At 39.2% G+C, this 12,941-nt stretch overlaps 1 protein-coding gene across 1 annotated transcript in view; it reads right to left on the reverse strand.

Moving 5' to 3' along the window:
• Nucleotides 1-61: 61 nt before the first annotated feature.
• The window catches only part of FAM118B (family with sequence similarity 118 member B), a 50,030-nt gene continuing 37,150 nt past the window's right edge, over nt 62-12,941 (reverse strand). The window contains exons 4-8 of the mRNA XM_004714190.2: nt 10,447-10,674; nt 5,909-6,037; nt 2,458-2,743; nt 767-823; nt 62-561 (exon numbers count right to left, since the gene is read on the reverse strand). Coding sequence (XP_004714247.1) covers nt 548-561; nt 767-823; nt 2,458-2,743; nt 5,909-6,037; nt 10,447-10,674 — 714 coding nt within the window. The 3' untranslated portion in view covers nt 62-547. The remainder of the gene's footprint in view (nt 562-766; nt 824-2,457; nt 2,744-5,908; nt 6,038-10,446; nt 10,675-12,941) is intronic.

Below are 12,941 nucleotides of genomic sequence, written 5' to 3' on the forward strand. Positions count from 1 at the left end.
GATTGTTAGGCAAATTATGATTTTTCTAAAGTAACTTTAAAATGGAGCCACGACCCTGGAATGTAAATGAACAGGCTTTTAATACCGCTTAGTTATGTAAAATACTGTAAAAGACCTAGAAAACTAGAGCTTCAAGTCATGTTTTAAAAAAATCCATTACGCTTAATTGAAAAACCAAGTATGGAGTATAAAATTGCAACAAGGGCCACAGAGACTCTGTGGCTTCTAGGTCCCCAGGTCCTTCATGCAGAGCTGCAGCCACAAGCAATGGAAGATCACACTGGCCAGCTGCATGGGCGCAAGCACGTCTTGCCTGGGAGGGCCTGCGATCTCAGGCATTCTTGAACCGGAACAGGCAGCAGAATATCCAGAACCAGCCAGCACAAAAGATTAAGTTGGAACATTTCCCCCCCACCCTGCTGCTCTACCCCCAACCTTCAACTTCTGGGTTTTGGTACTCCTTGGTGGGCTCTTCTAAGTTTACTTGTTAAACACTGTCCACAGTGGGGCCTCACAGCTTGGTCTAATGGTGATCTCGGTAGCCCTCTCAAGTACTACTACCTGTGGAGGAAGAGAAAAGGTAGAGGATGAAATGAAACTTCACAAAATGGATTAAGATAGCCAAGGCTGACATCTTTAAATTAAAAATAAAACTAGGCATTTTTAATACACTCAATAGGAAAGTACAGAAACCTTGACAGAGGTCAGTCAGCTCCACAGTCATGAAGACATGTTCTGATTATGAATCGAGTAGGAAACAGCATACCTCTTGTGTCACTGTGCGCTGCCGATGAGCCATTGAGCTGACCGTCTCTCACCATTCCTGCCCAAAAAGGTATATCAGTATTAGGATTAAACGGATAAACTACAGGTGTTAATAGCAAAGCACCCAATTAAAGGAAGACAACACGTGGTATGGTTAGGATGTCATTACTTTGCATTCTAGGAGAGGGGGAAAATTAAAACCTTATGTCCACCAAATTGATTCTGACTCAGTGACCCTATATGATAGAGTAGAACTGCCCCTGTGGATTTCCAACATTACCTATGGCAATAGAGAGCCTCACCTTTGAGGAGCGACTAGTGGTTTCAAACCACTCACCTTATGGTTAGGAGCTCAACACAACCCACTCATTATGCCACCAGTGGTATGGCTTACAAAGGGTGGAACAGATTATCTTTCAGAGTGTTGTGTTAACAGGGAAGCAGTAAGGTCTCCTAATGTACCGATTGCTTATAGACACATAATTTTATATGGGCTGTGTTCGTGGTTTCTAACCAGTCTCAAAGGTCAGGTTTAGGTTAAAAATGCTCGTGAGGAAATACAACTAAGTCAAATGGGTTTGATTAGCACAACTCAAGAACTACATGTGGCTATTTAATTTTAAATATTAAAAATTCAATTTCTTAATCACACTGGCCACCTTCAAGAGCTCAACTGCTATATATAGCTTTCAGCTTGGGTCTTCACTGGACAGTGAAGATGATGGAATACTTCTGTCACTACAGAAGATTCTATTGGGATACATGATGACATAAGGAATGTATAAAAGGGAACACATCCAAGAAAAGAGTAATGAGAAATATGGAGAATTATATGCACCAAATTAAAGACCACCAAAATACATTAATCAAATTCTTACAGAAATGAGACAAATAGGTCATAATACTAGACTATCACTTTCTACTAAAAATTGATCAACTAGAATGAAAACAAAGATACAAAAAAAAATCAACTTGATCTCATAGGTGGATATAGAACACATCACCCAATAAAAATTCATTTCACTTTGCCCTCTAACACCCAGTAGCTGCTCTAGAATAGATCATATTTTAGGACATAAAGCAAGCAACAATAAATTTTAAGAAACGTTGGGATAATACAAACCATCTTTTCAGATCATAATGCCATAATATTAAAAATCAACCATCATACATAACACCAAAAAACAATCAAATATATGGAAACTTAAGAACCACTGGGTAATTGAAGAAATAAAAAAGATTCCTTGAAACAAATGAACACAAATACAACTTATCAAAAGCTTGGGACCCAGCAAAAGCAGCACTTGGCAGTTTATAGCAATAGCTGCACACCCAGTGAGGTCGAAAGAACTAAGCACCTTAACACAACTCCTGTAACAAGTGGAAAGAGTACAGCAAAACCATCAGATGCTGAAATAAAAAATTAGGGCAGAAATGAATGAATCGGAAAATAAATGTGAACAGATCAATAAGACAAGAAATTGGCTATTTGAAAAAATTCGCAAAATTGATAAATCATTGGGAAACCTAACCAAAGAATGAGAAAAATTCTATGAATAAGAAATAAAATGGATATGAGAACCAAATGAGATGAAAGAATCACACAAGTATGATAGTGACATTACCCATCACAGGACATAACAACTCAAGAGCTGTGGCTCTCTGATCCCTTAAACTCAAAATATGTCTTACCTGATCTACCCCTTGTAGAGATCTCACAGGTTAATCGTTTAAAATATTCGGGAAGATCAGCATATTCATTTCCATAGGAGATAACTTTAATCCCTTTATCCAGCATGTTCTCTCGAAGCTTCTTGAACTCATCTACGTCTCCTCTCCGAACCAGCATAAAATGTTCTAAGTCAGATTTATGTTTGACAGCCTCCAGGAAAAGGGCTTGGAAAGTGGTGTCATCTACTGTCCAGCCACAACCCAGGAAAAGAAATGACTTATTTTCGTAGAGTTTCTGAATCTCTCTCTTAAAGGAAAAGAAAACATGAATGACACTGTGACACACTGAAGAGATGTCTGAAACATTATAACCTCAACAGAGGATTGTAACTCACATTTAGACTGTGAAGACCAATTAACCAAGACAGAATCCCATAGTTAAAATTGTAGCTATATTCTTTTTTTTTTTAATCAGTTTATTGGGACCTAGACATATCATCCCTTCCATGTGGCCCTTCTGTGAGGGACTTTCCAATTATCTTATAGGTGAGTTTTGGCTCTCCACCTTGTCCACACTCCACCACATCGATTTTATAACTTGCTTTTGAACTTCTAATGCATACTCCCATTGACACCTCATGAACACACAAGCGTGCTTCTTCCATGTGGGCTTTGTTGCTTTCCTGATAGATGGCCGCTTGTTTAATGTCAAGCCGTTATGACCCTAGACTCTATCTTTTAATAGCCAGGCACCATCAGCTTTCTTCACTTCATTTGCTTATGTACCTATTTTGTCTTCAGCGATCATGTTGCTGAAGTGCCACATTATTGGAACCATTCTTGTACTGCAGTAAGATTTGAGTAGAAATCCAAAGTCCAGTTGAGTAGCTATATTCTTTGAAGGTCATATCTTGATCTGCTTGCTAATTACTATAAACTAGTAACTAGTCTACACCTTTATCTGGGATTCTTCTGTAGGTTCTCTAATGAGGGTTTCATCGATATTAACCTGGTCTGCTGACCTTATAGAATAGAGATAGATATATTGTGTGTATATATGTTCACACACCCAAAAGGCCTTTAGACACTCAATAGATCTTTTAATAGATCTTATTCTTTCCATTTTCTGGGTCATGTTTGCCTTTTATACCTTACAAACTGAATGAATCATGCACCACCACAGAAAACAAATCTACCACATTTGCTCAAGAAAGTCCAATACTTAAATCATCAATGTGTGTGTACCTAAGAGTCAATAAGCTTTGCAACAAAATACTAAACCTTTATTAAACAAAAATACCAAGATGCTAAGCTATTGCTTCTCAACATATCCTTCTTTAAGTCTATACGTTTCTGAAACTGAAGCTTCCATCTCTCTAACCCTTCTATGAATTCTGCACTTTTTGAATTACACTACATCAAAATAATAATTTTAGCATCCCTCGAAGGCTTAAATTGTGTTCCTTTGAAATGTTGGATTTGGTAACAAGAGAAGCCTCAAGAGACAAGATTAGGGCTGTAGGGTGAATGGAATAAGGTTTCCCATGGAGATCCTTGTTGGGCAGTCCCTGCTACTTTTGAAAAATGAGCAGGTGCATTGTCATAGTGGGGGGAAAATTGCTTGGTGTAACTTTCTTGGCTTTTCTCATCAGTGCAGTTTTTCAGTTTCTTAAACCTTCTTTATATGAAGACTCTGTGATTGCTTTTGTCTTTCAAGAAAATCCATCAAGATTTTCACAATCTATCACTTTTGGAATCTCAAGACAGAGTTGCCATAACCTTCTGATCTCTGTGCTGAAATGTAACTGGCACCCTAATGAGACTAAGACAAGTGTATTACTGAGAGAATTTGTCTGCAGCCATCCACAGATCACAGAGGAATGTTTAAGCATGGACTAACCCATGCACCTATCACCTGGAACTCTAGTAGCAAAATATTTTCGGACTCAGCCTCATATATACAGTAGATCATGATTTGTGTGTTCCATAGCTTTGAGTTTACTCTCTTTCTAAAAATTTATTTGTAATCATTAAATTGATCATTATGGCAATTTCATGGTTATTTGTGGACATACACAGAGCCATCACTAGCACTGCTCAGGTTGCTAGTGATGTTCTACCTTCTTTCAGCTTTCACACTGCAAACAAGTGTCCTTTTAATGATTTATAAGTACCATGTTTTTGCATTTTTGTGATTTGGGGGTGATGGTAGTGTGTGACTGTTTAGAATGGTCCCCAAACAGTGTTCAAGTGCCATCTAGTACTCCTGAGTCCACGAGACCTGTGCCTTCCAGGGGGGCGGGGAGGAATGTGTTAGATAACCTTTGTTCACATATGACGTACAGTGCTGCTGCCTGAGAGTTCCATGTGAATCAGTTAACATTATATACTAGAAAGGTGCCTTTTTTTTTTTAAAGAAAGGTGTCTTTAAGCAAAGTACACACAAGGCTATGTACTGCTCGGTTGATGAACAGACCAGAGACCTGCAGGGACCCAATCCTGAATTTCCCCTGGAGCAATAGTTAATGGTCCAGTGCTCACTAATTAACTGTGTGTGGTGGCTTTATGGTTCATAATTATCACAAATAATGGCAATGGACTGTATTCTCATTGTTAAAAACTTTAGATGTGATCTTGCTTGAGGGATCCATGAATGTAAGTGATGAATGTAGTAACAGGAGATATTACAGGAAGAAAAACCTCTACACTTGATAGAATATCACATTCCCTTGATTTATTAAGATAAAAAAACAAATATAAGAAAAAAAAAAGCTACACATTACGTGGCTTGGTGCTGAAAGCAATCAGTATACACACTATTCTCAGAGTCAGAGGTCAGTGTGTGCATATGCATGTCCATCTAAAAGATCGGAGTTTTTTTCAAAAAGAACCTTTATTTTATGAAGTCTGTTTATGAACAGTCTGAATAAAAAATTTCCCTTGAGCAATAAATGTTTGTTAATAAAATCCCATTTTTATTCGCAAGATGCCGCTTTTGAATGTGTGTTTTAGTAACGGTTGATCAGTAAAAAGCTGCTCAAATAATTTTTAGGACATTGTATGCCATTTGAGTTGATTCTGACTCGCATCATCCTGTTAGAACCAAGAAGAGATGCAACACAGAATTTCCCAGACTGGAATCCTGTCAGGAGCTGGTGGCCATGTCTTTGCTCCAGCAGAGCCCTCTGGGTGGTTTGAACTGCTCACCCAGTGCTTAGCCATGAATCCAGCAAACAACAAGGACAAGTGGTAATGTGCTCTTGGACCTGCTGCTTGTCAGTCAAGTGGAAGTTAAACCATAAGGCTGGAAACCTTAAGAGACACGCTTGCATTTTCTATGATGGCATGGATATCCACAGGCAACAAAGAATGTGTAAGCTTCCCATATTTAATTAATGCACGAATGTCTTTCCCCTTAAGACCTATGACCTTTAAAGGGGGTTCCCAGGAAAGACTTCCCGAGACCACTCACCATAACTTCAGTGTTCCTGAGCACATTCTGATATCCAGCTGGGTGCAGAACAATGCCACTAGGGTTGGTGTAGACACCATGGATGTGTAAAACGCTCAGCTTCCTCTTTTCCTGAGCCCACTCGAGGACCTGCATGACACAAACACAGCTCACCATCCTTGACTTCAAGGTCACAAAGGACAAGAGGCTACTTTGGAGAAATAGTCTTTTTAAAAAAAAGGAGTTTTATTGGCATACACTTCACATATCATATAATTTAATCATTAAATCATATTAAGAAGATTTATGCAATCGTCACCACAATTAATTTGAGGACATTTTCTTCTCATACTCGTCGTTTGCACCCCATTTCCCCCCATCAATCCCTGCTGCCCCCCTATCCAGTTACTGTCTCTACAGAGCTACCCATCCTGGATTTTACATACAGAAAACCATACAAACCAAACACAATCATACTAAATCATACAAAGCAACAAAATCCCAACAATGACTACATAAAACATACAAAAACCTCAATTAAAGATGAATTGGAAAATATTAAAAACTGATACAATATTAAAGTCGGTCATATGACAGGGTATTAGATTTCAACCTAACTACATCTGCAATCATCGACTTTACAATGCTGTCATTTCAAACTATTCACATTTCTAGGTTATTCACAACCCTTGACGATGGGAGAGGCAATTCACTGAAAGCTTAATTCATGTGGGGATCCTGCAAATGGATTTGGGGCTTCTACTGTCATCCATAGCCTTCTGCAAACTGGTATTCACAATTGAAACTCTGACATGATTCCCTCCTTTGGATTTGGGTTTTATAATTTACAATCCTGGGATCACATAGGCTAGTGTGCTTCTTCCACGTGGACTCACTGACACCTTACTTAGATGGGTGTTTGTTTGAAAGCAAGCACTTAAGACTCCAGACTATTCTATCAGCTGCTGGGTACCATTTGCTTTCTTCACCACACTTTGCTTTAGCGCCCTTATCTTCAGTGATTTCTTCATGAGGGTGAGCATCGAGTAGGGTCATGTCATAAGAACGAATTGTTCTTAGATTGGGGCTAGAAATCCATTCATGTATCTACGGCTTATATATGTCTCCTGGTTCACTTTGGAGACATCATCATTTATGATAAAGAACATTAGACATCAATCCCCTTGGGGCATAAGGTAAACTCTATTGATAGTGTCATTAATTTAGCCAATAGTATAGAATTTCTAGAAAACTGTTGAAAAAAGGAAACTATGAAAGTATAGGTCAGATAGCAGTACATGAATTGTTGACTTGTACAGATTAAACTATTAAGTGACTGGCCACTATTTATACCAACAGTGGGGGGGTAAAACTAGTCTTTTGACCTAACTCCCTGACTTTATAATATCAGGCCAACATACAAAAACGGAGTGACCCAAGTTCCCACTGTAGGAAGGTTAGTGTTTCTCTATAAGGACTCTGGGCCTGGCCACAGGACTCACAGTCAGTGCAACATGAGTAAACACAACAAAAATAGCTGCCTTACAATGGATGGATGGATGGACTGTGCTAAGAGCTGTTCAATCCCCAATAAAATGATTAAATTAAAAAAAAGCAGCCTTGACTGTAGTGTGCTAGAGACCCATGTCCTAGCCAAACAAACATGTGGGTGAGACCATTTAATATCACCTATGCCTGGTCCAGCAGCTGATTGTAGCCAGAGAAAAAGTGCCCACCACATCCAACTCAAATGGCCAGTTCACATTATCAGGAGCAAATAAAATGCCTGCTGTTTTACACTGTTATGTCTCTGGGTAATTTCACATTGCAGCAATGCTGTTGTTTGTTGGCATTGAACAGTCTGACTCGTGGCCACCCTGTCTATAACAAAGCAAGAGGCTGTCCAGGCCTGCACCAGCCCCATGAGTTGTGGTTCACAACACTGAACCACAGGAGAGTTTTCACTGGCTGATTTTTGGAAATAGATCATAGGCCCACCTTTCTCAATTCATCTTTAATCAGGAAGCTCTGCTGAAATCTGTTCAGTATCATAGCAACGCAGAAGTCTCCAGTGATAGATGGATAAAATAAATCCTTCGGTCACCTTTGAGTTACCTATAGAGTTACCCAATGAATAACTACCCTTTAGATGACAGTGACAAAACTAGCCATCAGGAATCCACCTGGATCCGTTTCTCCAAGAACTTAATGCAAGTATAAATTTACTTTTATAATGCCCTGAAGAAATATGGAATGGAATAAGAAAAATAGCCAAGAAACATTTAGAACTTGAGAATTGTTAGGTTCCCTTCTAACTACCAGTTGGTGGCTTTAAACACTATCCATACTATGAGCTAAACTACAAAGGCAATCTTGAGACTAAAGGATGAGAAAGAACACATGTAGTTTGAGGGAGATCCTTAGTGCTGAAAAGGTCCTAAGATCATGGATACTCATTGGTGACCTCTGGAAATTCCAACAAAAATGCATACGAACTGTTCTAGCTACTCATTCCTGAACTACATTTAATGATTTGTTAGTTCAAAAAAATATTTCTCATGCACATATTATAAGCAAGTAAAAAAGCATTGCTGCTAGGGTTCCAGTATATGCAAGCATGGGCTTACTTAATCCAGACAAAATGTGTCTGCAATCAATGAGAGCTACAGACAAGTTTCTGCAGTACGTGGACAGCTGCAGACAAGTTCTCAGTAGTACACCTGTCTGCCAGGCCAGCTAAATTCAAGTTAGAGAGTTCAATGCAGTAGGTTATAGCGTTTTTATTGTAAAGGGTAATTTTTGGATAGATTTTCTTGAAGGACTCCGGATGGTGACAGGAGCTCATTATGAAAGCTTTAAGAAAAGGGAGAACTTCACTGGTGAGAACAAGGCCAGGGAAGGTACGGCTAGGCATTTTCTTCCAGCGTGATGATGCACCTGCTCATTCTTCAAGGTTTGCACAAGACGTCTCATGAGAATTTCCTCAGGAAACCTTATCCCTTCCAACCTACAGCACTGATTTTGCCCCTTGCAACTTGTGTCTTTGTCAAAGAATACTTAACACAAACTGAGACCCCAGATGACATCGAAGCTGCAGTTTTGATGGACTGTAAATAGAACCGGGTAGAATTCTTTGGGGAAGGGTTGGAAAGATGAATGATGTCTTCAGAAGTGTATAGATCTGGTGGCAGATATGTTGAGAACCAAGAATTTCACGTTTTGATATACTGTTTATAAAAGTTGCATGGATTCTGTGGCAAAAATTATTAACTTACCCTTGTATAGCAGGTACTATTTAAGACATCTATGATAACACAGGTAAGAAATGCTGAAGGTCAAAACACAAATAGATGAGAATAAAACCCAAGTTGTAGGAACTATTATTAAAGAACCGGGCAAAGGAAGGAATAAAAATTCAGCACGTGTCTCTTCTTTAAATGACCGCTTGGAGGAGTGAAAGAGGTACTGTTTCAGCTGAGACTTCAGGGTGAGAAGCAGCAGACCACAGGCACAGGAGGGGAATGACAGGAAACATTCCAACCCGAGAAAACCACTTATTCAAATTTGATTTTCCTCCATTTAAAATCCTGGTATCTAAGTCGGTGAAGCCAGAGGATTGGTATCACAGCTACTGCTCTGTGGTAATGAATGTCAGTGCTAACCACTTCCCTATTCAAACTCTATTTAGTTGTGCTATAAATTAGACATAAAGATAACTTCTTGAGAAAAGCAAAGTACCAAAGGAATATTACAAAAAGCACCAAACCAAAAACTCACTGTCATAAAGTAGGTTCTGACTCATGGCCATCCTATTGGACAGAGTAGCTCTCCCCCCGTGAGTTTCTGAGACTGGAACTCTTTACAGGAGTAGAGAGTCCCATCTTTCTCCCTTAGAGCAATTGGTGGTTTCGAACTGCTGACCTTGTGCTTGAAAGCCCAACGGGTAACCACTATGTACTGTGGCTCCTTTATAAAAGGCACAGAGCATGAGAAATGACATTTTAAATATTCATCCAATTAGTTCATTGCATTTACCTATATCCATATTTCAGTAGTATAGCAGATCTTAGATATGGGTTACATTTAAAAACCAAAAAGTCTGCTGATAATTCCACTGCATACTCACCTCAATTTAGCATTCAATTGGCCTTGAAATCCTAGAACGTTGCTTTTTCCGGCAGTATAAAGTAGCTTTCATACATTTCTAATAGATGATATCACAACACACACACATCCTAGGCAAGAATTATAAATCATACTATACTCACCTGATGACTATCACATGTTACAGAGATTTTATAGCTCAAATGACTTCTTGTAATCTTCCTTTATGCCAGGTAGTTAGCAAAACTCATAGAACTGAACATTTTAAAGATCTCTTCATTTTACTGTACATCAATAATCTTTAAAATAAAACCACCACATACAGATATATGAATCTTCCTTTTTAGAGCTCCATAAAAATACTATACAATATACCAACTAGAAAACAGATATTCTGATGAAGAGAGAGCTCATTTCCCTGAGGAGACTAATGCTCTTGTTTTTTTTCCTTTTACCTTTTTCTCATCAGTAAGGTCTAGGGATTCAAGTTGTTTTCCCTGATCTGCTGCATAGAGTTCCAGGAGATTATCAAAATTTGTAGTTAGTACGAGGGCTCCATTTTCCATGAGGTGGAGAACTGACTGAAGTAGCTGTTTTCCAGAATCTTCCATCTTTGACTCCAAGTCATCAAATACTTCATATAAACAGTCCTTGAAAAATGTGGATCGAACATTACTGGTACGCTGGAAAGGAATTTGAAAGAGGAAAATTAATTCAATATGCCTTGCTAGGTTATTTGTTTTAATAATAGTAATACTAAACTCTTAAAGAATACATATTTAAAATATATATTTTAGACACTAGTGATAAGAAAGGTTAAGAAAGGCTGACAGTCAAAACACAAAATAGATGAGACTAAAATGGCAAGTTGTAGTAGCTACTATTAAGGAAATGGCCTGAAGAATGAACAAAAATTAAGCATGTGGCTATTAAATAAAATATATATGTTAGCATTGGGGAGAATATTAGGGGGAAAATATTAGTGTTGTAATAAGAAAAATGGGAATGATACATGTGATGTTCTAAGCATAGTGTCTGCCTCACACATAAGGACATGCTATCACATCATACACATGCACACAGCATAAACTCTCCAAGTAGGCATATTTATAAAGTAAAGGAAAACAGATCTGGCAAAGATAAGGTGAATTAGTACCAGGACAACAAACCAGGCAGTGGGGGTGAAAAGCAAAGGTGCTACTAGTTGCCGTCAGGCTGATTACTACAGAACTATGCTCCATAGGTTTTCAATGACGGACCTCTCAGAAACAAACCACCACGTCTTTCTTCCAAGGCACCTAGTGGGTCTGCCTAACCATTAAGTAAATCCTCACACGCTTAACCGTTTGTACCACAAAGGGACAAAGTAGTTGATGTTCAGCGCTGTTGAGTCAGTTCCAACTCAAAGCTATCCCAATGTACAACAGTATGAAACACTTCCTGGTCCTGCACCATCTTCACAACTGTTGTTGGTGTGAGTCCACTATTGCAGCCACTATGTCAATCCGTCTTGTTGAGGGTCTTCCTCTTTTTCACTGCCCTAATACTTTACCAAACGTGATGTCCTTTTCTAGGGATTGGTCTCTCCTGACAACATGTCTAAAGTACATGAGGGGAAATGTTACCATCCTTCCTGCCGAGGGGCATTCTGGCTGTACTCTTCCAAGACACACGTTTGTTCTTTCGGCAGTCCAGGGTGATTTCCATATTCTCACTAGCACCACAATTTAAATCCATCAAGTTTCTTCTTCGGTCTTCCTTTCTCAATGTCCAACTCTCACATGCATTTGAGGTGATGGAAAATGCCATGGCTTGGGCCAGGTGCACCTTACCCCTCAATGTGACACACTTATTCTTCAATATTTTAAGGAATTCTTAGGCAGCAGATTTGCCCGAAGCAATGCAATTTCTTAACTGTTACCTTCATGAGCACTGGCTATGGCTCCAACCAGGATGAAATCCTTGAAAAGTTCTTTTCTCCATTAATCATGATGTTATCCACTGGTGCAGCTCTGAGGACTTTCGTTTTCTTTACATTGCAATCCATACTGAAGACTGCAGTTCCTGATCTTCATCAGTGTATAGTTCAAGTCTTCTTATTCTCAGTAAGCAAGGCTGTGTCATCTGCAAAGCACAGGTTGTTAATAAGCCTTCTTCCAGTCCTGATACAGAGCTGGTCTCCATATGGTCCAGCATCTTGGATTATCTGCTTAGCATCGATTGAGTAAGGGCAGTGAGAGGACACCACCCTAATAGACATAGTTCCTGATTTTACCATTCCCTTGTTCTGTTCAAACAACTGTCTCTTGGTTCCTGTACAGGTTCCACATGAGCACAATGAAGTATTCTGGAATTCTCATTCTTCTGAAGGCTATCCATAGTTTGTTAATGATGGACACAGCCTTTGAATAGTCAATAAAACACAAGTAAATCCCTTTCTGGTAGTCTGCTTTCAGCTAAGATCCATCTGATGCAATGTTATCCCTTGTTCTATGTCCTCTTCTGATTCTGAATTGAATTTCTGGCAGCTGTCAATAATGTGATGCTGTACAGGCTAGCTGTCTTCCAAATTTCTTGGCACATGTGAATGAGCGCTTTCAGTATTTCATCAGGCTGTTGATTTATTGAATTGGTATGCCATCAATTCCTGGAGCTCTGTTTTCCACTAATGCCTGCCTGATACATTTTGGAACCAGGAGCGGGGCATGTCGAGATATTCCTACTAAAGTGAAAGATAAGCTATTGCATTTAGCACCCCCAACGACTAAAAAAGAGGCCTCTTCGGATTTTGGGCAACATATCCCTCACTTGGGTGTTCTACTTTGACCTATTTATCAAATGACACAAAAAGCCTCCAATATTAAGTGGGGCCCAGAACAAGAAAAGGCTCTTCAACAGGTTCAGGCTGCCGTGCAAGCTGCTTTGCCACTGGGACCATATGATCCAGCTG

This window comes from Echinops telfairi, unplaced genomic scaffold (genome assembly GCF_000313985.2).
Source record: "Echinops telfairi isolate 266 unplaced genomic scaffold, ASM31398v2 ScPeMD7_7465;HRSCAF=8503, whole genome shotgun sequence".
Lineage (NCBI taxonomy): Eukaryota > Metazoa > Chordata > Mammalia > Afrosoricida > Tenrecidae > Echinops > Echinops telfairi.